This window comes from Zingiber officinale, chromosome 8B, assembly GCF_018446385.1.
Source record: "Zingiber officinale cultivar Zhangliang chromosome 8B, Zo_v1.1, whole genome shotgun sequence".
NCBI lineage: Eukaryota > Viridiplantae > Streptophyta > Magnoliopsida > Zingiberales > Zingiberaceae > Zingiber > Zingiber officinale.
This window is the reverse complement of record NC_056001.1, coordinates 83661928-83688879: the sequence shown is the minus strand read 5'-3', so window position 1 is coordinate 83688879 and position 26952 is coordinate 83661928. Positions and strand designations below refer to the sequence as shown.

The 26952-nt window shown below is 38.9% G+C and overlaps 1 protein-coding gene across 1 annotated transcript; it reads right to left on the bottom strand.

Moving 5' to 3' along the window:
• Positions 1–14096: 14096 nt before the first annotated feature.
• On the bottom strand, positions 14097–26007 carry LOC122014001 (sodium/hydrogen exchanger 3-like). Its single transcript, XM_042570200.1, has 14 exons — positions 25566–26007; positions 25342–25460; positions 19011–19108; positions 18206–18265; positions 17561–17607; positions 17284–17478; positions 17158–17204; positions 16845–16911; positions 16642–16742; positions 16447–16548; positions 15888–15942; positions 14634–14951; positions 14373–14465; positions 14097–14321 (listed from the first exon to the last, which is right to left on the bottom strand). Exons 1-14 carry the CDS (start codon positions 25869–25871, stop codon positions 14097–14099), a joined length of 1833 nt encoding a protein of 610 aa, XP_042426134.1. The 5' UTR covers positions 25872–26007.
• Positions 26008–26952: the final 945 nt, after the last annotated feature.

Genomic DNA, 26952 nt, shown 5'->3' with positions numbered 1-26952 from the left:
TTATTTGTATTAGTGTCAAATAGACTAAGTATAATAGCGTCCTTGAGTAGAAGGTCCATACCTATATCAATCGATTAGTTGAATCGATAGTGAGATGATATAGGGAACACTACTCTAAATCATTCCTAGTCGAGTATTAACATTCAGTGACAATGTTAATGCAATAAGACTAGCATGTAGGTCAGTTCGATGACTTGATCTCACAAGTCATGGATATAGAGATATCAAGCTGACACATGGGTATACATTGGAGAATGTATACTGAATGACCCGCCATGAGAAAGTATCATGGATCGTTATATGAGTGTCATATACTTTCTCATGTGGCTATTAGTATAACTATTAGTCCTTGGACTTGAAGTCACCATGGATCCCTATATAAGGAGTTATGTACTTTGGTTTCGTCAAACGTCACCCGTAACTGGGTGGACTATAAAGGCGATTACTGGGTATGTAACGAATTATGCAGAGGGATGTGAGTGATGTAGATGGGATCTATCCCTCCCATATGACGGGAGCGACATCGCTATTCTTGATAGAGTGAGACCACTAAGTGCATGGCCATGCCCAAATGAGTCAACATTAGATGTTGAGCTCATTTGATCGAGTGAGTCTACTTGGAGTTCAAGATTTAGATTGATTAGATGATGACACGGTCTATGTCTCACATTGATCAATCTAGATGTCTAGGATAGAAGGACAATGTAATATATTTTGTGAGGAGTCACAATTGGTAGTCACAAGGTGATGTCGGATCTCGACATTCTTGTAACTTGGGTAGTAATGATGTGTTGCTAGATACCGCTCATTACTTATACTCCTAAATGGGTTTAGGGCATTGCCAACGTTACAAGAACCTATAGGGTCACACACTAAGGACAATTAGATGGAGATTTGGTTCATATGATGAACCAAGAGGATTAGATTCATTTGATGAATCATATTGGATTAAAAGTAATCCAAATTGGGCTAATTGAGTTGGACTCAAGTTGATTCATGTATTTAATGAGTCTAATTTAGATTATGACTCATTAAATCAACTTAATTTAATAAATTAGATTCATTATATTAAGTTGGCTTGAATCATATGGTTGAATTAGATCAACCATGAGAGAGATTTGATCAAGTTTGACTTGATTTGAGAGGAAGAGAAAAAGTCATGTTTGACTTGACTTTTTGCCACATCACTAGTGAGTTGGCAAGATGTGGACCAATAGGATTGCTCCACATCATCAATGTGTGCCACCTCATGGAGGTTACAAGCCTCCATAGCATTTAATGTGGCCGGCCCACATTAAATGAGGAGGTTACACTTGTTGCCATGTCATTTAGTGAGGTGGCAAGATGTGAACCAATAGTGTTGATCCACATCATCCTAGAGTGCCACCTCATGGGGGTTACAACTCTTAATGGTCTCCACATTAATTGGAATTAATGTGGGGAGTTAGACCTCCAAGATGTGGCCGGCCACTCTAGTGGGGAATGAAAATATTCATTTTTCCATTCAAGTGTGATTAAGTCATCTTCTTCCTCTAGAGCTCTCTCTTCTCCCTCTCCTCCTCTCTTGGCCGAACAAGACAAGGTGCTAGCACACCTTTGTTTGGTCTTCTCCATCAAGGATTGTTCGTGTGGATACTTCTAGAGGACCGTACACTTGACGGTCTAGAGATCCGGCACCTTGGACGAGCGGGAACGCGAAGGGCTTCGCTACAAGGGTAATGATCTTAACTTTAGTGTAGATCTAAAGTTTTTACAAACTCGTACAAGAAAAAGGTTTTTCGAAAAGTTTTGTTTACGAATCTTTGCACGAGATCCATGGCTTTGGGTGACTCGGGGTTTCCGCGATGCGGAAAAGCGGTCTGTCGACCGATCCAGTGATACCTTGGTTATCTGATCGGTCTCGTGACCGATCAGTAACCACACAGAAACTTTCTGTGAGTTATCTGATCGGTCTCGTGACCGATCAGTAACCACACAGAAACTTTCTGTGGGTTATCTGATCGGTTTGGTGACCGATCAGTAAGAAGGCGATGGGAATCAGAACAATAGAGGGATCGGTCTGTGGACCTATAAGCTGATCGGTCCACAGACCGATCAACATCGTCCCAGACCGATCAACATCGTCCCAGACCGATCAGGATGTGTCCTGATCGGTCCAGAGAGCTATGGATCGGTCTGTTGACCGATCCACAACGATGTCGTTTGTCTTCTGCTGTTTTTCTGCGATTTCTGATTCATCTGATCTAACCATCTGCTATAAGCTTTTTGAGTTACAGGTTGCAGGTATCGTGCAAATGCTTGAATTCAAATTGAGCTCCATTATAAGAATAAGACCAAGTGCTCTTTCGGCTGTGTTTCGCTATAAATTGTGCAATTGGAGCGACAACGTTCACTGGCTGCGATCAGTTGGCAACAGCTTGACTCTTGCTTATTGGTTCGAGCTTAGAGACACCAGTGAAGACCATGGATGGTATTGGTGTGAGTTCATAGAACCAGATGAGGAGGAAGAGTGATTGGCGACGCCTGAGTTGGTCGCAGTGATTCGATACAGGTGACAGTGATTCGGCTATGGCTGAAGACAGTGAGAAAGCAGAGGAATAAGAAGGAGGAAGAAGAGAGGTTTTGTAACAAGAAAGGTTTTTGAAAAACTCTCTGTCGATCAAGCACGAGTGCTGTGTTGTTAAGCTCTTGGCTGAGGAATCCCTTCTGACTTTCTTTGCGTTTTGCTTCGTGGCTGTAAGTTTTATTGTTCATTCCTTTTGGCCACTGAACTCTGTAAGTTTTGTACTTCACTTCAAATCTTTTCTGTGACTTTGTGGAGAGGTTACTCCACCGAGAAGGAGAAATACTTAGCCGGAATTTGTCCGGGGTGTGATCTACCGAAAGATCAAGAGATCGTCCACCTTACGGACACGCCGAGGAGTAGGGGCAAGTTATCCCCGAACCTCATACATCTTTGTGTGTTAGTGGTGGGTTGTTTCTTTTCCTTGCATCAGTTTTCCTTTTGCTTATTTCTGCTGTGCTAACAAATCTTTGTGAGGAAATTGATTGAGTTTTAAAGGAGGCTATTCACACCCCCCCCCCCCCTCTCTAGCCATCCGAACGTCCTAACAAGTGGTATCAGAGCGAGGCGCTCTTCATCCGGATTAACACCCTAAAGAGCAAGAAGATGACTATGAAGGAAGGTTTCAGCACCAATCATCCACCCTACTTCGATGGAGCGGACTTCCAATATTGGAAGAGCCGTATGGAGTATTATCTCAAGACCGACATCTCCATGTGGTTCTCGGTCAAGGAAGGATTCACACCTCCAAAGGACGAAGAAGGTAAGGAACTAGAGTCGTCAAGGTGGTCCGCCGAGCAAACTCGCAAAGGACAAGCCGATGCCAAGGCGGTGGTCACTCTACAATGTGGGATAGCCAAAGATCAACTTGTTAAGGTAGGTCCATTTGTGAGCGCAAAAGATTTGTGGAACAAGCTCATCGAGCTCCAAGAAGGAACCCGAGACTCTCAGATCGCCAAGAGAGACTTGTTCTAAACCAACTACAAAATCTCACCATGAAGGAGAACGAAACGGTAAGTGAACTACACGGAAGGTTCAAAGAGATCATCAATGATCTTCATTCCGTAGATGAACGCGTAGAGAATCACGATCTCGTAAGGTACGCTCTCAAAGCCTTTCCGAGGAATGCCTTGTGGTCATCTATGGTAGATGCCTACAATTGTTAAATTAGATGAATTCTTTTGTGAAATGGAACTTCATGAACTTGCTAACAAGGGTCAAAAAGAGAAAGATATTGCCTTAGTTGCAGGAGAAAAGAGCAAGGATGGAAGAATGAAGAAAGAAAAGAAGAAGGAGAAAGAGATTCCTACATCCTCATCCTCTTCCGAGTCCGATGATGAAGGTGGATTATCATCAAGCGAGATGGCTAACTTCGTAAGGAGAATCATGAGAAGGAGCCGGAGATACAAAGGGAAAGGTAAGTCTATTGATCAAAATGTTGATAAGACTAATGTTACGTGTTATGAGTGTAGCAAGAAGGGACACTATCAGAGCGAGTGTCCAAAACTCAAGAAGAAGGAGGAAAGGGCCAAGAAGAAGAAAGCTCTCAAAGCTACTTGGGATGAATCCTCCTCAAGCTCATCGGAGGAAGAGAAGGAGAAAAACACTCGTCAATTAGCGCTCATAGCAAGGGAGGAATCGGATTCCGGAAGTGATACATCAGCCGCGGCTTCATCATCTTCGGATGATGAAGAGGTAACTTCTCCTCACTTAGAAAAATGCTTTAAAACTATTACACATTTATCTACTTTGCTTAAGAAATCAAAAACTGAAATCAAATCATTAAAAGATGAAGTAGAACACTTGAAGACTCTTAGGGAAGATGAGGTTGATGACCTACATCAAGAGCTTCTTGAGGATGAAAATAAAGCCTTAAAGAGTGAAGTTGAGAAACTCAAGAAAATGCTTGAGAAATTCTCAACTAGCTCTAAGACCTTAGATATGATTCTAAATGCCCAAAGGGCGGTCTACAACAAGGATGGGTTAGGATATCAACCTAAGGAGTCTAGTTTCATTTCCCTAGTGTCTAGAACCCAATTTCATAGATCACATGCTTCTAGGGTTCATGAGACTAGGAAGGGTGTGACCAAGGCATGGGTTCCTAGGTCTTTCATTGTAGATGCATTAGGTCCCAAGATTTGGGTACCTAAAACATCTATCTTTCGTGTCTTGTAGGCATTTGTCAAGGGGGAGCATCTATCAACTTGGTTTGTTGATAGTGGATGCTCCAAGCACATGACCGGGGACAAGTCACTCTTTACTACCCTTCAAAACAAAAATAGAGGTAATGTGTCCTTTGGTAATAATGGTAGCCTTAAGGTTATAGGAGTTGGAGATATTCATATATCCGAATGTCTCCAAATCAAAAATGTCCTTCTAATCAAGGGGATGACCTTTAATCTCCTAAGTGTCAGCCAATTGTGTGATACGGGTTACACAATTGAGTTTCATTCAAGTCAATGTCTGGTCAAACACATTGACACACTTGACACGGTACTAGTAGGCACAAGGGTAGATAACATTTATCAAGTATCATTTAAAAGTGCTACTAATGTCTCTGCTAAATGTTTCATGTCAAAAGAAGAAGAATCATGGCTTTGGCATAGGAGGTTGGCCCACGTAAACATGAAGAATATTCGAAAGCTGGCCAACAAAGGATTAGTGCGAGATTTACCAAGCATCAAGTACCAAAAGATAAAATTATGTGATGCATGTCAAAAGGGTAAGCAAACAAAAACGTCTCATAAAGGTAAAAGCGTTGTAAGTACATCTACTGCATTAGATTTATTACATATGGATTTGTTTGATTGCAGCAATGTTATTTCATTGAATGGAAGTAGATACTGCTTAGTGATCATTGATGATTTTACTAGATATACATAGACTTTCTTTTTGAAAAATAAGGATCAAACCATAGATATTTTTGTTTCCTTTTGTAGAAGAACTGAAAATGAAAAATCAACAACAATTAAAACAATTAGAAGTGATCATGGTGGAGAATTTTAAAACCATAGATTTTTAGAATTTTGTCAAGAAAAAGGATATAGGCATGAGTTCTCTACTCCAAGGACCACACAACAAAATGGGGTTGTGGAGAGAAAGAACCGAGTCTTGCAAGAGGCTGCACGAAGCATGCTCAATGAGTACTCACTACCGAGCTACTTATGGGCTGAAGCTGTAAATACAGCTTGCTATGTGCAAAACCGAGTCTTGATACATAGATTTTTAGGAAAGACTCCCCATGAACTTTGGTTTGGGAAACCCCCTACAATTAAACATCTTAGGGTGTTTGGTTGTAAGGTGTTTATCTTGAATACCAAGGATCATCTTGGAAAGTTCACGGCTAAGGCTGACGAAGGGATACTGGTCGGGTACTCTCTCATCAGCAAAGCCTATCGAGTCTACAACAATAGGACTAAATTGATTGAAGAGTCCTCGGATGTAGCATTTGAAGAAATTCCTAAATCAAATGATCAATCAAGGGATGTAAGAGAAATTCAATTTGAACTTAGAAATCTAAGTTTAAATGATCAAAACATAGAAAGAGTCGAAATTGACTCTAATGATGATGAGCAAAGGCAAGAGAGGGCTCAGTCTGATCCTTTGCCTAATACTGAGCCCTTGCCTGTGTCTAGTGAGACCATTCATGAGGCACCGCCAACACCAAGGCAATCTAGGATAGCCTCTAGTCATCCCCAAGACCAGATTGTGGGAGACATTCAACAAGGGGTTAGGACTATATCATTCTTTAGAAATGAGTCTAATGAGGTCGCCTTGATCTCAGAAATCGAACCAAAATTAGTTGATGAGGCATTGCATGATCCTGATTGGATCATAGCTATGCAAGATGAGTTAGGTCAATTTGAAAGGAGCCAACTGTGAGACTTAGTTCCTAGACCTAAGAAGACCACCATTATTGGAACCAAATGGGTCTTCAAAAATAAGTTAAACTAAAAGGGAGAAGTCGTAAGAAACAAGGCAAGACTTGTAGCCAAGGGCTATATTCAAGTGGAAGGCCTCGATTATGATGAGACTTATGCTCCCGTGGCTTGATTAGAGTCCATTCGTTTAATGCTAGCTTTTGCTGCACATAGAGGCTTCAAGCTCTATCAAATGGACGTTAAATCGGCCTTCTTAAATGGTTTCATTAAAGAAGAGGTCTATGTTGAACAACCACCGGGGTTTGTGAATACCGAAGCTCCAAACCACGTGTACAAGCTCAAGAAAGCTCTTTATGAGCTTAAACAAGCACCTCGAGCATGGTACGAAAAGTTGTCAACTTACTTACTAGAAAAGGGCTTTGTAAGAGGTCAAATAGACCCAACACTATTTCTGCGTAGAGATGGTGAAAACATATTTGTAGCTCAGGTGTATGTCGATGACATAATTTGTGGCTCAAATAACAAGGGCTATTTGAATGAATTTATCACTCACATGGAAAGTGAGTTTGAGATGAGTCTGGTGGGAGAATTGACATTCTTCCTTGGACTTGAAATCAAACAAACTTGAGTGGCATTTATGTCCATCAGACGAAATACACTCAAGAGATGCTCAAGAAATTCAAAATGAGTGACTCTAAGGAAGTATCCACTCCAATGGCGACGAACACTCGCCTTGACAATGATGAGAATGGAAAACCAGTTGATCTAACGCAATATAGAAGCATGATCGGTAGTCTTCTATATCTCACAGCTAGTCGACCGGACATACTTTTTGCTGTGGGCATGTGCGCTAGATATCAAGTATGTGCCAAGGAATCTCATTTAATTGTAGTTAAGAGAATTCTGAGATACCTTAAGGGCACAATTAGAGTAGGTCTCTGGTACCCTCGTACTAAGTCTTTTGATTTGATAGGTTATACCGACTCCGATTATGCTGGGTGCAAATTGGATCGGAAAAGCACTAGTGGGGGTTGCCAATTTTTAGGTTCATCATTGGTTAGTTGGTCAAGTCGGAAGCAACATTGTGTTGCTCTCTCCACGACCGAGGCTGAATGCATTGCCATGGGAGAGAGTGTATCACAATTGTTGTGGATGATCCACACCCTAGAAGATTATGGGCTTTCATATAAGGGAGTGCAAGTGTTGTGTGATAACATCAACACAATAAACCTAACAAAAAATCCAGTCCATTATTCAAGGACCAAACATATTGAAGTGCGTCATCACTTCATTAGAGATCACGTAGCTAGGGGAGACATTGCACTCACATATGTTGAGTCAAAGTCAAACCTAGTCGATATTTTCACCAAACCTCTTCCGGAAAATGAATTTAGTCATTTGAGAAGAGAATTGGGAATGTGTTTGGCTCAATAGGTCATTAGGACCACGACATGATCAATAAGGACAATTAAAACAACAAGAGAAAAAGGAAAATTAATTTGAGCAACTTGGGAACATCTCACACAAACTATAAGGTTTAACAAATTATTTTTGTTTGCTAGAAATGGGGTGAGATGTTAGGATCAGCCGAATTATTCAAAATGTATCATGCATCCCTTGAATAATTAGGTTGAAAAGACATAAATTGAGTATGGGGAAGACCATTACATTATTCATGTGTATTTGGTTCCTAGATCTTACTCATATATTCCAACCAAGGAAACTTGGTTGGACCTTTGCCTAGAAATTATGTAACTTTGGTTGATGGACTGTTTGATACCTTTGATCGATACTTTTCATAATTTTGATTGAAACTAGGACACGTCCTTGAAATAATGATAAAAATTTGATTATATTTTGACAAACTTGAAACTGAACATAATAAGGTTGAAAATTTCAGTTTTCAAGCCTTGAGTTGTCTGTTTTTCTAAATGTCTGAAACTTTTGGGCTATAAACAATTTCAGATCATAATCTTTAGGAAATAGTTATGCTTGTAGACTCTTCAGGTTCTAGGTACTGAACTTGGAAGTTTACTGGAAAAACTTCTACGAATTATCGAACATCTCTACGAATTTCAGTTACTGAAATTACTGGAGAAACTTCAGTATCAGACACTGATCGGTCTACAGCCCGATCAGAAGAAGGTGGATCGGTCTGTCGACCGATCCAAAAATCTCTCCAAACCATTCTGTTTGTAATCTGATCGGTCCAGGGACCGATCAGGTTCGTTTTGTACGCCAGGAAGCCTACTGATCAGTCTACAGACCGATCAGGAGTTCCCTGATCGCTACTGATCATCTTCTGATCGATTCACAGACCGATCAGGAGGTTCCCTGATCGGACTGGTGATCGATCAGGAGTTCCCTGATATCTCCTGATCGGACAGCCGTCCGATCATTTCGACACCTGGACACCCATCTCTCTTAAATCTTCCCGATCCTTTCTCTTTTCCTTTCACGCTGAAGCCCTAGCCGACACTTTCCTACACCTCAACTCTTCTCTTCTCTTTGCACGCCAAAGCCCTAGCCAAGCCCTAGCCAAAAGATACTTCAATGGCACCCAGGTAACTCCATACTTCCCTAGAACTACTCACCTTAGCATTTCAGTTTCATTTCTCACCGTATCTGTGCATTTTGTTTTGGATTTCGGTTGTTGGTGGCTCCGGTGCTCACTTATTTGCCCCATTGTATCACATTGTTAAACCTTAGGAAGAAACAAGTGGGTGAAGGAACCTCTAAGTCACCTGAGAAGTCTAAGTCTAAGGCTCCCTCCCGACCTCAACCATCTGTCTCCGGGAGATTCCCAAACCACCATTATGAACAAGCTTTTAAACAACGGACCTTCAAATTGCTCCCTTGTAGGTCTGTGGATCGAAAGTTCATGGACGAATTTTGTCCAACTGTGTCAGAAATCATTGCATATTACAAACTTGATTCACTTGTCTATTTAGAACGAGATATCAATTATGACTTAGTATCTGAGTTTTATAACAACATTCATCAAACTAATGATGTAAGTTATAAAACAAAAGTTGCTAAGAAGACTCTTGATTTCAGTTTCTTAGCCTTCTTTGACTATCTAGCTTGCCGGAGGTGTTCCGGAAATGTCTTTTCTATATATCCAGACTTACCAGACCCCTTACCCTCACCCTTTGATGTCTCATCTGACTACATTTATGAGTATTTCTTCAGACATCCTAGATCGGGTGGGCTAGATGAATTAGATGTTGATTTTCCTACTTTTGCAGCCTTGAGATTATCTGCCCCAGATTACATTCTCTTCAAGATTGTCACAAACTGCCTTCTGTCAATCACATCTAAACCCCTGTCTGAGATCCGACCCTATCATTGCCTGATGCTTTATGGATTGCGTCGGCGTCTCGACTTTGACATCATGTCTAGCATCTATTCTTCGATCATCTCCTATAGTGAGCCAAACAGCTTCACTGTTTATATGCCTTATGGGCATATAATTACAGATTGGCTCGAGACCCTTCAGATTGATGTCTCCAAGGGTAGAATAGTCAAGATGGTCAGGCAGGATTGCAGACTTGGGAAACGGGCATTTTCCAAGTCTGGCATCATAGGACAGAATGGGGAGGTTCAGTGGAAGGATGGGAGAGCACTAGGTGAGCTACCACGGGCACCTCCATGACAGGTTAGGGCTGCTCCTGTTGCTGCTCCTCCTGCTGCTGCTGCTGACGATGGAGAGGCAGATCCTGATCTGCGCTGGCAGATCGTCGAGCTGGAGAGTCGCATTGAACGGCACGATGAGCTGCTGGTTGCTGAGCTCCACGGGCTGCGCGTTCGGATTGACCAGTGCTACGATGATCTATGCAGTCAGCAGTTGGCGACACATCAGGCGATTATGAGATGGATGGCCAGATACCCACCTCCGCAGGATTTCCCGGGCTATCCATCCTCGAGCAGCGGCATGCCACCTCAGGGACCCACTCCTCCAGCTGATGATGCTAATGCTCCTCATGATGAGGAGGCTGATTGATACACATTGCTCTATGCTGACATTTTGATTATCTATGTTTTGGATGTTGTTTGTTGGATACTTATGTTTGACCTGGATACTTGATGATTTTATATATTTATGCTGCACATTTTCTGATTTTTCTTTATGTTTCACTTCCTATTGGCTATTAATATGTTGTTCATATGTCATGTCTTGTATGTCTCTTATTTTCTTATTACTCTCTTATAATACACTTAGAGGGCATTCTAGGTGGATTAAGAAAAAGACAGTATGGGTTAAGGGAGAGTCCTTTAATGTTTTCTTACCTAATTCGCACCTTTTCGGTGTTTGACAAAGGGGGAGAAGATAACTAAGTTTAGAGATAAATGAAAGTTTGGCTTTAGGGGGAGGATCTTGATTCCCCTATCCTTACATGGTGTTGTATCTATCTTAGGGGGAGGATCTTGATTCCCCTAAAATTAGGGAAATATGAACATTTCTTATCTAAACTTAAATCGTGTTGTCAAACAACAAAAAGGGGGAGATTGTTAATACAGTCTGACCTGGCTGTTGTTTTGATGTTGACACTGATTTAAGTTTGTATCAGATATTAATTAAACTCAGACTGATTAATGATCAAGGTTGATCATGTGGAAAAGAAAAGTCCAAGTACGTATACTTGGCACGCGAAGTCGGAGAGGGCTCGGTAGCTCGTTCTCCGGACTAGGTCAGAGAGGGCTCGGTAGCTCGTTCTCGTGACCGGACGAAGTCGGAGAGGGCTCGGTAGCTCGTTCTCCGGACTAGGTCAGAGAGGGCTCGGTAGCTCGTTCTCTGGACTAGGTCAGAGAGGGCTCGGTAGCTCGTTCTTGTGACCGGACAAAGTCGGAGAGGGCTCGGTAGCTCGTTCTCCGGACTAGGTCAGAGAGGGCTCGGTAGCTTGTTCTCTGGACTAGGAAGATGTTAGGGTTTAGGGTTGGGAAGCTCTAAAACCAACAGAGGCATTGGATCGGTCTGTTGACCGATCCAGTGATACTTTGGCTGTCTGGATCGGTCTGTCGACCGATCCAGTGATACCTTGGTTATCTGATCGGTCTCGTGACCGATCAGTAACCACACAGAAACTTTCTGTGAGTTATCTGATCGGTCTCGTGACCGATCAGTAACCACACAGAAACTTTCTGTGAGTTATCTGATCGGTCTCGTGACCGATCAGTAAGAAGGCGATGGGAATCAGAACAATAGGGGGATCGGTCTGTGGACCGATCCACCTATAGGCTGATCGGTCCACAGACCGATCAGCATCGTCCCAGATCGATCAGGATGTGTCCTGATCGGTCCAGAGAGCTATGGATCGGTCTGTTGACCGATCCACAACGATGTCGTTTGTCTTCTGCTGTTTTTCTGCGATTTCTGATTCATCTGATCTAACCATCTGCTATAAACTTTTTGAGTTATAGGTTGCAGGTGTCGTGACAATGCTTGAATTCAAATTGAGCTCCATCATAAGAATAAGACCAAGTGCTCTTTCGGCTGTGTTTCGCTGCAAATTGTGCAATTGGAGCGTCAACGTTCACTGGTTGCGATCAGTTGGCAACAGCTTGACTCTTGCTTATTGGTTCGAGCTCAGAGACACCAGTGAAGACCATGGATGGTATTGGTGTGAGTTCAGAGAACTAGATGAGGAGGAAAAGTGATTGGCGACGCCTGAGTTGGTCGCAGTGATTCGATACAGGTGACAGTGATTCGGCTCTGGCTGAAGACAGTGAGAAAGCAGAGGAATAAGAAGGAGGAAGAAGAGAGGTTTTGTAACAAGAAAGGTTTTTGAAAAACTCTCTGTCGATCAAGCACGAGTGTTGTGTTGTTGAGCTCTTGGCTGAGGAATCCCTTCTGACTTTCTTTGCGTTTTGCTTCGTGGCCGTAAGTTTTATTGTTCATTCCTTTTGGCCACTGAACTCTGTAAGTTTTGTGCTTCACTTCAAATCTTTTCTGTGACTTTGTGGAGAGGTTACTCCACCGAGAAGGAGAAATACTTAGCCGGAATTTGTCCGGGGTGTGATCTACCGAAAGATCAAGGGATCGTCCACCTTACGGACATGCCGAGGAGTAGGGGCAAGTTATCCCCGAACCTCGTACATCTTTGTGTGTTAGTGGTGGGTTGTTTCTTTTCCTTGCATCAGTTTTCCTTTTGCTTATTTCCGCTGTGCTAACAAATCTTTGTGAGGAAATTGATTGAGTTTTAGAGGAGGCTATTCACACCCCCCTCTCTAGCCATCCGAAGGTCCTAATAATCTCGGCCATCCGGAATAGAGCTCACCCGAACCTAACTTCCGACCTACTCAAACAAACTTCCGCTTCGGCTTCTCGTCCCTCGAAAGCGTCGCGCGCCTCCTTCTCATCCGCCAACGTACTCTCCCGCAACACCTTGTCCCTCAGACGCACCGAGCCCCTCGGCTCTCTCCCGTGTTGTATTTCTTACTAGCTGCGTCTTTCGCTCAACTTCCTGTGCTTATAAGTTCATACACACTTAGACACAGGGGTTAAATACCAACAAGACCTAACCTGATTTGATTGATCACATCAAAACTATCTTGGGGTACTAACAATCTCCCTATTTTTTATGTGAGCAAATCAAGTTAAGTTAGGGTAAAGCTCAAAAATAACAATTATAATTTTTTTGAAAAGAAAAAAAATTGCAAGTAAAAAAAATTTAAAAATAATTTGCAAGTAAAAAAAATTTAAAAATACTACCCTCCCCCTAGACTTAATTTCCATTACTCCTCCTTTTGATCATATTAAAAATAGGGTAATGTTAAAATGACTTTAGAAAAGATAAATATAGAGTCTAAAAAAATGAAAGGTTAAGCTTCAAAAACTCTAGTTTTATTAACAAGTTTTAAAAAAACTTTAAATGTTTAAAAAGATTTAACAAGGGTAAAAATTTAAATTTTAGGAAAAAAAATTCACACAAAAAAACTTGCATTTTGATAACTAATTCATAGAAAATTTTCTAATAGAAATTTTGATAAGCAATTTAAAACATTAGTTAAATGCTTCATAGTAAGTGAATTAAATATTCAATTCAATAATTGACTTCCAGAATCTGGCGAGGCACTAGGCCTTCTTGGTTATTGGAGCATCAACCACTTCTAGACAAAGTCTCTTAAAGAATTTAAATATTTAATTTTCTTTCTGAAAGCCCTAGGTTTAACTTAAAACAGATCATGCATCCAAAGATAATTTTAATTTAAGTATGATTTTGGAACCCAAAATAGATTCCTTCCCACTGGATTTATCAAAAACTTTCTAAGAATATACTTCTGTGATATTCTTCTAATTTGGCTCTTATGATATTTAAGATGCCAATTTAGATTTCTATAGTTTTTCGAGATATTTTGGTTATCATATGCAAAGTTTTTTGATTTTTTAATTTGGTCCTTCAATTTTTCATTATCATCTTGTAATTTATCATACATTTCTAGGGGGCATGTTTTAGCTAGGATTGTTCTTAATTCCAAAACTTCCTTTTTCACATTAATATTTTTCGTTTTTAGTTTACATAGGGATCTAGTCATGGATTTAATACCTGAATATAACTGGTTAGGGGTAGTAAACATACCTCACTTACCAGATATGTTCTGAAGTTTGTTTCTTCCTCCTCGCTGCTACTTTCTTCTGAGGAGCCTCCCCTTTAATCTATGCTCTCCTCCTGGTGGCTTACCATCAGTGCAAGTCCAGCGTACTCATCTAGATCTGACTCTGATGACGACTCGTCCCACATCACTTTCAGGATTTTATGCTTTGTTGTGGTTGGCCCCTTCTTGTTTTTCTTCTTCAGTTTTGGGCAGTCATCCTTAATGTGCCTCTTTTCATTGCAGTTATAGCATCTTACCTTCCTTGCTATTCTTTTCTTTGCCTGCACTTGATTGAACTTATTAGATTTAAAAAATTTCTTAAATTTCCTTACCATGTATATTGTTTCATTGTCATCGAAGGAGCTGTCAACGTATGATTCATCCTTCTTGGCTTTTAGAGTAATATTATTTGATTTCTCTATTTCCTGAGAATCTATACAGCAAGACTCGTGAAGTTAAAAAGTTGAAAATAAGCTTTCAAGAATGCACACCTCAAGGTCCTTAGAGATGTAGTAAGCATCTACTAAGATTGACCATTCTTAAGTTCTCGGAAAGGAGTTAAGTGCGTACCTTAAGGAGTCACGATTTGTTACCTTTTCTCCGAGGTTGTTGAGCTGGGTGATCAGATCTTTGATTCTTACATGGAGTTGGGCTACCTTCTCTCCCTTGTTCATCTGGAGGTTTGTCAGTTGGCTTCGAAGGATGTCCCGCTTAGCCAGTTTGGATTCCAAGGTATCTTCGTGAAGCTCTAGGAATTTTTTCCAGAGATCTTTGTCGGAGTCATAGTTTCCGATTCGACTGACCTCCTGGGGTGGAAGAACGTTGAGTAGATGGAACTCTGCTTTTCCATTAGTCACAAAGTTGGCTTGCTCCTTCTTTGTCCATGTGTATTCGTCTTTCTCGGCTCCGTGCTGATCCGTAGGTGCTACAAAACTGTATTTTATACTTAAGAGAATTTCGAAGTCAGTTTTGAAGAATACCTTCATGCGCTTCTTCCAAGTTGCGAAGTCTCCCTCAAATTTCAGCGGGTGGATGCTGGATTCGGTCATTTCTTTTGCTTCAGATGGCAGTTAGTCCTTTTGAAGCGGACCTAGCTCTGATACCACTTGTTAGAATCGATACGGCTGACAAAAGAGGGTGAATTGTCTGCACAATAATAACAAAAAAAACCCTTTCTCGATCTTTTGAAATAATACCACACTTGTATAAAAAGAAAAAGGCTACCGATTTTTTACTTGATTACAACCAGAAAAGTTGTTAATCTAAGACTCTGAAGCACTACTCAAATTCTCCTTTCGTCGTAGGCGGAGAAGCCTCTTACAAGCGTTGAAAGCAAACAAAGTAGTAGAACATTTAAATAAATTTGTATACAAGTGATTTCAAGCCTTGTTCTGAACCATTCAGACCAGGGTTGTATTTATAGTCCTGGTCGGGGCGCCTGGAAGAGTTATAGGCGCTTAAAGAGGGATAAAGTTTTATCCCCATCGCAATGGATCACGTTTGACGTGATCCGGATAGAAATTATGATCCGGGCGTCCGGACCAAGTTAACATCATGTTAACTTGTTTTAGTCAGGTTCTTGCTCCGGTTCTGCTCGCTTGGGTCTAGATCTTCCGCTCCGGCTCCGCTCGCATTGGTCCGAGTCTTCTACTCTGGCTCCGCTCGCTTGGGTGATCTCGGTCATCCGAAATAGGGCTCACCCGAACCCAACTTCCGGCCTTCTTGAGCAAACTTCCTCTCCAGCTTCTCGTCCTTTGGAAGCGCAGCGTGCCTCCTTCTCGTCCGCCAACATACTCTTCCGCAGCACCTCATCCCTCGGACGCGCCTAGCCCGTCGGCTCTCTCCCGTGTTGTCCTTCTTGCTAGCTGCGTCTTTCGCTCAACTTCCTGTGCTCCTAAGTTCCTGCACACTTAGACACAGGGGTTAAATACCAACAGGACATAATCTGAGTTAATTAATCACATCAAAACTATCTTAAAATACTAACAATATCCACCTCAGTAGTGTTGCAACAATCCAACAAGCACCAATTGAAAATTATCTCCACCATGTTATCCTCCTATACAAGAGGATCTACCAAAATAAACTTTTACAAAATATGAAAGTCTTACAAATTAAATTCCTAATTTGCACTAAAAGGTCTTTTCTAAGAGAATTTCCAGGTTTAAATTTATAGTGTGTTAATATTGAAAGCCTAGTGATTTCAGTGGATCCACAACATGAGAAATTGATAACAAGTTCTGTTTAAAATGCATTATATATTACTGTATGATAATTTCAAATCAAGACCATAGATAACAATATAGTAGTCAGCATAAGAGGCTAGTAGTATTCATGCAGACTTCTCATTTATGTAATCAGTTAAATCACAGATAAAACACATATGATGATAGAAACATAACAAACCTGTCACTGACAAATTTCCACTTCTCAATGTCTAGTGCATCAGTTCCAACATAAAGAAAAAGGAAAATTTCGGCAATAAATGACAATGTTACAAAGGCGTGCCTGAAAAGACAAGCAAGAAAGAGCTCAAACTGACTAATAAAAGCCTGATTCAGATTCAAGTTACACAATTCATGCTGATAGAAAATCATATACTTTGTAGTGACCCTAGAGCTCTCCGTAACATTATGCCAGGTATAGTGTGACATTATTATTCCGCAAAAGAATACAGAAAGAATACCACTTAAATCCAGCAACTGCAAGGACAAATTAGTTTACTATTGATGAGCTAAATCTTATCCCAATTTGGCATAGTAGTGGTCTGACATATGTTTGGTGATATGGGGAAAAAAACTCACTTCAGCCAGCATATAAGAAAGATAAGCCATAAGTATCATAAGAGCAACTTCACGATCAGTTGAATGCCTGGATAACAAACAAAAGCAACAGTAAGAAATGATACATAAATGGAAATAAGTTAAGATGCTTCATGTGTTATCATTCATCAATTGCAGAAAAAAAACCATTGGTATTTACTTCACTTTAAATTTTTAGTTCTGTGTGATCTATTTATCCTTTAATCACTTATGGTGCTGCAACATTAAATATAGTATAATATACATGACAAAAATGCAGAGACTAAATGGAAAATGGTTGATGTTTTTTCTATACCTTCCGAAATACAACTGTTTAATAATGTAAGCACTGAGTAATCCTGCCTGCAAAGGGAGTAAAATCTCAATGAAACAACCTAATAAGTAGGAGCATACATCCATAGTATATTAGGTCAGAACTTACAACTGCTCCAAGCAAGGTGCTGGTTAAAAACAGATAAAAGAAATTTGCTACAAACTGTAACACTACAGTCAAGTCAATATTAACTAGATCAAATTTCTGAATTGCATTAAAAAGCACCACTGACGTAGCATCATTTACAACTCCTTCACCAAACACCAAGCTATAAAGCAAAGGTGTCTCATCCTGACTAAGCACCTGATTTTCATGTAACATGTTACCAACATCAGTTTAGCTGAAACAAGGGTTCGTCCATAATATAATATGTTGAGTTTAGAACCTGCAAAGTGCAAACAGAATCTGTAGCAGAAAAGATTGCACCGATAGCTGCATAAGGAATCAAAAGGGAAGATTAATGGCAATAACACAAATTGTGTTTCCTATGAGGGAAGGAAAGCAAAGGAAATAAGATGTAAGAATGATTTCCCAAGTGACACTTCTTTTGCTCTGCTTCCTTTGGAAATAAGATGTAAGAATGATTTCCCAAGTAACACTTCTTTTGCTCTGCTTCCTTTGGCAGAAATAGAAAGGGATAGAAAAGGCAAATTTTTGTTCCAGTTTTTCTATAGATTGTTTCTGTATGATCTGGGCAGAAAATTAACTTTAGCATGCAATTGAGCTCAAATCCAAACTTTAAAAAAAAAACAAAAAACAAAAAAAAAATTCAATGTTTTTTATACTTTTAAAATTTATTTTTTATTAATTTTTTTGATCTCTAGTAAATGATTTTTTTTTTAAATTTATAGTTTCCCAACCTCTTTCCTTCCCTTTAAGAAAGCAGTTGGATGGAATGGAGAATATTTTACAATTATTTTCCTATGAGCTTCCCTAGTAATTTCCTTGCTTTTGTAGGAGACATTGCCAAAGAGGAATTAAAAAAAAACAATTATACAATAAAGAAAAAAATGCACAAGAAATTATTTACCAAGATAATCTCCAATGTCCAATGCGCCTATATTCATTTTTCTGAAAAATTCTATAACACCTATAAAAAAATAGAGGTCAAGAAAGAAAATTATTCATCATTTACATAATTAAAATGAATTCTTCAGATAATTAAAATTTAAAAATAAACTAGTCATATATCAGTAATTGATGTATAGACAGATATAAGCCTGCCTATAAATGAAGTAAAAGAACAAGAATATGAATTTGTTTCTAGAAGCAGGAAATTCACTTCCAGATTTTATATGGACAAGAATGTTAAGGTGAAATTTAGATAAATTGGATTTTCACCAAATATTAGCAATTTAAGTGAAATAAATCCGGGCATTTCATTGCATGGCTTCAAGTTCACTGCATGTATCATTACTATTTAGTAATATATGGCAATGACACAAGTCAACAAATAATGATGCCCTGAAACAATCATTTTCTAAAATTCAGAAACACTCAGGTTTGGAATGGTTGCATCACTTGGTTACTTGAATCAAGACAATCCAGGAAGTTAATTACTCCAGAAGAGCATGTTCACAGCGCCTTAAATAGGTGTGCCTGACAGCCATTGAATAAAGAGGAGATAAGTCAAGAATCATGAAATTCTCTAACTAAATCAATGAATATGACAAAGAAACATTTTAGAACTTCAATATGCAGCTATTTTTGATAAATAGATGCAATATCAAAATGGTCACAGTAGAAAATTATCTTTGCTACCAGCACAAAGTTCTGCTCAATAGTAGTATACCATGCAAATTATAAATATGCATGTTCAGATATATTTCCCTTACCGAGTGAAATTATGAAAAAGGAGATCAATGTCCCTACAGCGCCAAACAACATAATTGTAATGAAGTTGCGGAAGAACTGTTTTTTCTTTACTTGGAACCTGATCCACCAAAAGAAATTTCTCTCAAAAATGTTCAAATGACCCATTGGTATCTTGAAGATCCAAAAATGTAGTTTAGTAGGTGAACAATAAAATAGCATACAAGATTGAATGGCTGGACAAGGACATGATTTAAAGCAAGATGCTAAGTACCTACAGTGTGCCAGGTGATACGACCATGATTCAAGATGCCATGTAAAGTGAAGAGCACAACAGAGAGTTGTGAATTTCTGTTGTACCTTTCAGGACAGTTAATATGAAAACATATTTTAAAAATAATACAAAATCAAGATGGCATGGTTGTCGAAATCATAGACGCCTATGGAAAACCAAGAGAGCATTTCAATAATTGAAACTTGAAGGGCATTCCTCAGATTTGCTATGAATAAAATAGGCAAATGAAACAAATAATAAAAGCCAAGAAATAAGGGATTGTCATCCCACCATGGACTTGTTTTGCCTTTTCCCTTAGCATTTGTATCGAGCAATGCACAAGAAGCTATCATGGTCCTTAGACTGGAGGTTCAACAACATATTTTAGCCAATTACCCAATAAACTTAGGTAATTGGCATGAATATGAGCCATAATAGCTTCAAACTACACTCAAAACTTTGACACAATTTGTAATCTGTTTTTCCACTCAAATCATTAGTGTCATTATGCCACATTGGCTTTGTAACATGGGAGCCAAGATGAGAAGTAACACCATTAACAGGAAGCCAATTAACAGATATGCCATTAGTTCATAGTTAGACTGTAGTTTTCATTGGATGATTAATGCTTCCGTCATTATCTAAGCTTCATAGTGTGCTAGAATCATAAATTGCGTCATTGAAGGGCCAAAACTCCCTGTTCTAGAAATACTTCAGACCTTGATTCCATCAACAGTGCAAAAACAAATAAGTTGGAAAATGTGAGAGAAGTCATTTGGTGATGATGATAACCAGCTATCAGCTTTTCTGAGACATGTGGCAGACCCTCTTCTTCAATGTATTGAATTGATTTGAGGTTCATTTTTACTATTCTCCTAGAAGTTTTTCATTAGGTTTAGCTAGCAGAGTTTATTTATAGAAAACACAAAATTAAAAACCTACTTCAGATTCAAATTTATTTAATCTTTTATTAAATTAGTGAGAACAACTCTTGATATGGACACAAACCTGATAAGTGGGCATCTTGAAGAAAAACTTGCTCTCTATAAAGAGGAGATATTCCAAAGATTCCATGCACTGAAGGAAAGTCCTAATCAAGAGCAATGGAGTTATCTCTATAATATTTTCAAGATTATATACTTTTAATGTTGCTCAAGATTTAAAGGGCATACATGATAAAGCTCAATGTGGCAAAAGGCAATTCCCTCGCCCCAGCGCTCCCGCCAACCCGTCTCTACATCAACACGGAGAAGATAAATCACGGGTGGCTACTAGTTGTATGCTAGAGGCATGATAAGACTGAATTAAATGAGCTGAAACTTATCCTTAAGGCATGATATAAAGCTCAGTTGCCTATGAATTTTGTTTTCCTAGTATCCCTTTTATTTATTTGCTTTTATTTGAGATTGCTCAACAATAATTGGCCATGTGATTTTATTTCCAATAACTTAGTGGAATCAATATTTTATTATCTAGTTCCAACAATCTAAAGAGAAGCGACTTCCTTTTCCGATCATGAGATTCAATGCAGTAATGCAGCAACAATTTCTAGATGGAACAAAAAAAAATATCCTAAAGAAAATGAGTTGAAATGCACTACAATTCATGGGAACAGACAACCTATTTCTTTTAAATTGGATGAGACCAGTCTCATATCAGACCACAGATCCATCATGAACAAACTACATTTCCATGGTTCCATGCAGTGCGAGCATGAGGTATGAACTCATGTTTGCATGAAATCAATGGATTGTTATCAGTGCATTAGAGATATCAAATTAAGCAAAATAGTATAAATATGAAGAGATACATATAGTTGCAAAATAGTACAGTAAATTGAACAATACCCCCATATTTCAAAGGAACAAGTTTACAAAAAAGTATAGTTTGTAGTCATCATACCATATCTTAACTGGGGCAATTATTGCATGACAATTCATATTTAGAGAGAGATGAATGGTTCATAATCATCAACTGCTCTCCATAATGCATGTTTCTTTAATAAAAGTTAAACAAAGCCCATATGCAGCAAAAGATATGAATTTTGAAAATCTTTCAGAAAAGATCTAATGAAAAATTATGATTAGACATGTGCTATACTTTAGAACCTTTGCACCATAATTTTTTCTATCATAAATTTTGATAATGTAGGGGATTCTTATATATGATAATTTAATAATACATGAAAATGTGGGGGTGAGAATTTTTACATTAATTTTGAGCATATATTATTACTGATAAATTTTAAATGTTTAATGATTTTGATGTCCTACTTCAGTAGAAAACAATGTTTGTCTACTCAAGTGCAAGGATAGGAATAAAGCCCTTATATACAGCCTTGTTGAAGGGACTAACCTATTGAAGGCGCTGGATGTTTAAAATCCTCATTAATTGAGGGGAATAGGATTTATTCATAAGAGGAGTCTTCTTATGGAACTACCACATAGAGGGGCAAAGAGGAGGGATTAGCCTAAACTGAAAAATGCAAGCTTTAATTCGATGTTAATATTGGTTTCCACGCGGAAATATAAAAAACAACAATAAGAAACACTAGTTAACACTTCGAGTTTACATGGTCGAGAACCCTTGGTTCCTAGTTCACAAAGCCTATGGCTCATTGGTGAATTACTTCATCAAACACACTATAATTTCTCCTTTAATAGATGGAGAAACATCTTACAATTCTTCTTCTTTTAATAATAAAGATAATGAGCACATAAGAAGACAATTGAGCAAATATGTAGCTTAAAGGTGGCAACCTTAAGCTTAACTATAAAATAAGTTAGAAACTAAAGAGAAGAGAGCTTGAGGATGATGAGTATCAATTGTCAGTATTTACGAGATTAATCTGCACAAAAACAGTTGACTCCTACTTTAATCAATCGACTAAGCCAGCATTGCATTAGTCTTTTGTATACCTCAGTCAACTGAACCATTGTATCATGATCTGACGGCCACAATGTTCCTCGGCCAAATTAATAATCACCAAGGATCCAATCTACTGGTTAGCTAACTGAACTCGCCCTAATCAACTGCCGATTTAACTCCACCCTAAATAGAAATATTCTATTTGCAAGCAGGTCCCCTCGAGACGGTCTAGTGGCTAGCGCATGAGGTGTTGCCACCTGAGGTTTGGGGTTCGAATCTCGGCAAAGCCGAGGTAAATACTTCCCTTATGTGCTAGTCACTATTCCAAAGGCTAGTAGTCACCCGTGATTTACCTCCTCCGTGTTGGCCCTGGGACGGGTTGACGGGACGCTGGGGGCGAGCGTATTTGCCTTTTGCCACCATTCTATTTGCAAGCAAATCAACTTGAGTTGACTCACATACTAAACGACTAAAATCACCCTTCAATCGACTAGATCATCAACTATAATCAATTCTAAGGTTGAGTGTTTGCCTAAGTCAAATTTTGCTTGAAACCCAAATTCAGAATTATAGGTCCACTTGACTCTCACATCTCACCATCACATCCCACTAGAAGTTACTTACCAGAAGGCCTCATCTTTGGGACTTCTTTGTTTGCAAGAAGCCTTGCTTTTGAGTTTTCCATGCTGAGAGACCTTGCGATCTTCTTAGTGTGTCACGTATCTAGTCAACTTTAACTTACCAAGATTTTCATCCAAGAGCATCGATTATTCTTAACTTGCTTCGACTTTCATGTGTTGATTATTTGATCCTCAAACTTCAAGTGACCAATCAATTTTAACCCACTTGGATTTTATTCATTGCACCTACCATATCTTTGTCAAGTCACCTATACTTGCACATATGATAAACTTCATTAGTTACACAATATAGGTCTAGCTTAATGCTTTACCTAAACAACAAAACTAGGCCAAACTTGACCACTTTGAGTGTAATTGCACCAATAAGCTCCCCAATTGTCGTAATCTCTCCAATTATTAATCAATTGTTGGAACTTGATTGCTTGGGTGTGATTGCACCAATAATTTCCCAATTGTCTTAATTTCACTAAGTATCAACCAATTGGCCGAACTTAACCACTTGGTGCTACAATTTCACCAATAATTTAATCCTTTTTAAGATTTGGCGACATGTTTAAGTTAGAATATACAAAATTCAATTTTCAAGTCATGAAAATTATAAATTTTCATTTACTCCCTTCTTGGGTCATTTCTAACTTTTTCCCATTTCTTAATTCACTTAGAGTGAAATGAAAGGTATCTATCTTAAAGTCTCCAATTTCTCCCCTATTGGCATACACAAAAAAAAAAAAAGGCTTCATGGTGCACGAAGCTCCCGCTATGCGGGGTCCCGGGAAAGGATCCATTGTACGTAACCTTACCTGCTTTTTGCATCCAGGATTCGAATATGTGACTTTTTTGTTACAAAGCAACAACTTTAGCATTGCGCCAAGCTTCCCTTCGACATACATAAAAAACTTCAATAAAAATACCATTTTTAAAGTTTTTTGTAAGACCAACAAGAAAAATAATGCTTGTATTTAATCAAAATTGAAAGACACTTGTAAAACTACTTGTAAAACCACTTGTAAAATGACTTAAGCTAACTTCGCATCAATCTTCTACACAACAATGGATACCTCAATTAACTCAATTCACTTTCAATTGACTCATCCATTGTATCAATATATCACATAATCCATTTGATGACCACAACCTTCCTCTGTCAAATCAACATTTCCATCTAGTCTTCTTGCAAGGGATCATTGCCCAACCGACTGAACTCATCCTAGTCAACTACCTAATCATCTCCACCTTGAACAAAACCATTTTGTTGACAAGCAGATCATCCTAAGTCAACTCCCTAGTTGACTTGCATACCAGTCATCTGAAATCAACCTTTAGTCGATTGTAACCAATTCTAATATTTAGTCTTTACATAAGTCAAATTTTTCCTAAAATGCCAAATTATAGGTTCACTCGACTCTCACAATTCACTTGGAATTGCATGCCAAGAGGTCTTGCCTTTAAGACTTCTTTGTTTGCTAAGAAGACTCACTTCCAAGTCTTCCTTGCTAACAATCCTCACCTCCAAATATTCCTTGTGTGTGAGGTACCCAATCACTCTTTATCTATCGAGACTTCCATTCGCTAAGCATCTAGTCACTCTTGAATTACTTGGACTTCCATCTGCTAAATATCTGGTTCTCAACCTAGTTGGACTTCTTCGCTTGCCCCCACTTGGACTTTCATCTATTGCATTTGCAATAATTATATCAAGTAAGTTGCACCTGAAGACTTGACAAACTTCATGTGTAACACAATATAGGTCAAAATTAAACCTTTGGCAAAGGTTTTAGTTCACCTCGTTCCATCAAATGAAGGCTAGTACTAAATACAAGTTTATGCTTGTCAAAACACTTGATTGTTCGCATAGAATAAATGTTATGTGATACTTTATTTACTATTATATTCTTTTTAATTTAGAGTATTATGGGGAATTGTTAGTGCTTCTTATTTATAAAGGACTCAAAATTACAAATATATTCCATTATTAATTAATTTTTTTTATTTGAGGCACTTGCTCTTTGTAGAAGAGAAGTCACTTAGAAGGTTCATGCACCCAGAGAAAGATCTAGTCAAAAGAAGTTTGAGCCTTCTCTAGTGTCCTTCCCCTACTATTCTTATTCTTTAATATTTTCAAGACTCTATTCTTTATATTATTCAAAGATTAAAGGGGTCCACACGACATACCTCAATGCCCCGTCATGACAACAACAAAGACAACATTGGTTGTATCCTTGAGGCAGGTATAATTCAAGATTGAATTGCAGGTGTTCAATCTATTGGAATTGACATCATATTATTCAGTTCCAACATTAGTATGATCGGTAAGTACAAAATTGTTGCCCAAGTGTCAGGTCGTCCCAATTTGCAAGTCTTATGATGGAAACCCCATAACACAATGAAACTACGAAGCAACAAAGCTCAAACGAGTCACATTATGCATCGGGTAAACTATTTTGTTCCCCCTTCATCTTTTTCAAAGACAAAGAAAAAGAAGAAAACTCAAACGAGAGAAACAAACATACGAATCATTTCTCCAAGTGTAGAACAAACAAGTGGAACTGGCACAGCGAAGAGAAAAAGTACCCTGCGTTGAAAATTATAGGCGGAAGCACATAGATAAAGAAGAGATCTTCACTGAAGACCATAACATGCGAGTTCTTGCTTTGCGACAAGAGACGAATCACGGCGCCGGTGCACAGCCCCTGCGTTCAAAGCATCCCCAATTCATCTCATTTCTTCGACTAAACAATAAAGTAAACCATTTTCGAGCATTACCCAAAAAAACCAGAAGGCAAATAGATACTCACAATAATTAACGACGTAATGGACTCATTCATCCACCGATTCTCCTCCAACAGATGGCCAATCACGATGCAAGCACAGATGAGCGCCACGAAGATGTTGATCGACACCACCGACGCGTAATCGGAGGCCCCGAGCTGGGGGATCCCCAGCTTCACAACAACACTAGACAAATCCACGGCCATGGCGCCGCCCTGGCCGCAGTCTTCCTGCAAATATCTCACAACAAGACAAGCGTTGTGCAGCCGAGGCTCGTCTACCGAAAAAGTGGGACTCTCTTCAGCATGACACGGGAGCAGACCAGCAGACATTTTTATATGCTCGAGATTGCGTCCCTCGCTTGGCTTGCCTTCGTCTTTGGTGTTATCAGCATTGCGTCCGATCCGACGATCACCTGTACTCGTCTACTTTCTATGCGTAAGACTTCCCTGGCCATAATTTTTTTCGTCTAAAAAAAAGCAAACAGGGAAAATATTTCTGCTCCTCTAAATCTAAAAAATGGCTCAATATGCTAAAGTAGTAAATTCTTATTAAAAAAAAAGGCTTTGCCTAATATTTACGTTCATCTTTTGGTTGGAAATTAATTTCAGTAAACGTCTAGAGAGGAGTTTTAATTGTTTCAAAAGAAATTGAAAATAAGGAAAAAGACATCGTCACGACTCACGAGATTTCCCTTGGAGGCGCATTTATGAGCAGGTTTAGATTTAGGGGGCGTTTAGTTCATTTCTAGGAATAGAAATCAGAATGTGAATCATTGTATTGTGGAATGGGAATGAGTATGAGCATGGATATCACTTTTAAAAGCAATGTTTAGTTAGTTGCATATTTTCTATCGGAATAAATCAAAATTTCCTTTTTTACCCTTAAAAGAAAATAAGAGAAAAAATTATATATGAGAGAAAGATGAATGTGAGAGAAAAATATGATGAAAGAGAATGATGAGAGAGAAAGTATGATGAGAGAGAAAGTGTGATGAAAAAAATAAGAAAAGAGAGTGTGATAGTAGAGAGCATGATGAGAGAAGATGAGAGAGAAAATATGATGTGAGAGAAAGTATGATGGGTGAGGATGAAGAGAGAGAAAATGTAATAAGAAAAAAATGAGGAGAGAGAGTGTGATGAGAGAGATTGAGGAGAGAGAAAGTACGGTGAGAGAGAAAGTAAGATGAGAGAGAAAGTGTGATGAGAAAAAAAGAGAACAGTGAGTGTGAGGAGAGAGAAAGTATGATGAGAGAGAAAGTGTATTGAGGAAAAAAAGGAGGGAGTGTGACAAAAGAAATTGAGGAGAGAGAAAATATGATGAGAGTAAAAGTGTGATAAGAAAAAAAAGAGAAAAGAGAGTGTGATGGGAGAGATTGAGGAGTGAGAAAGTATGATGAGAGAGAAAGTATGA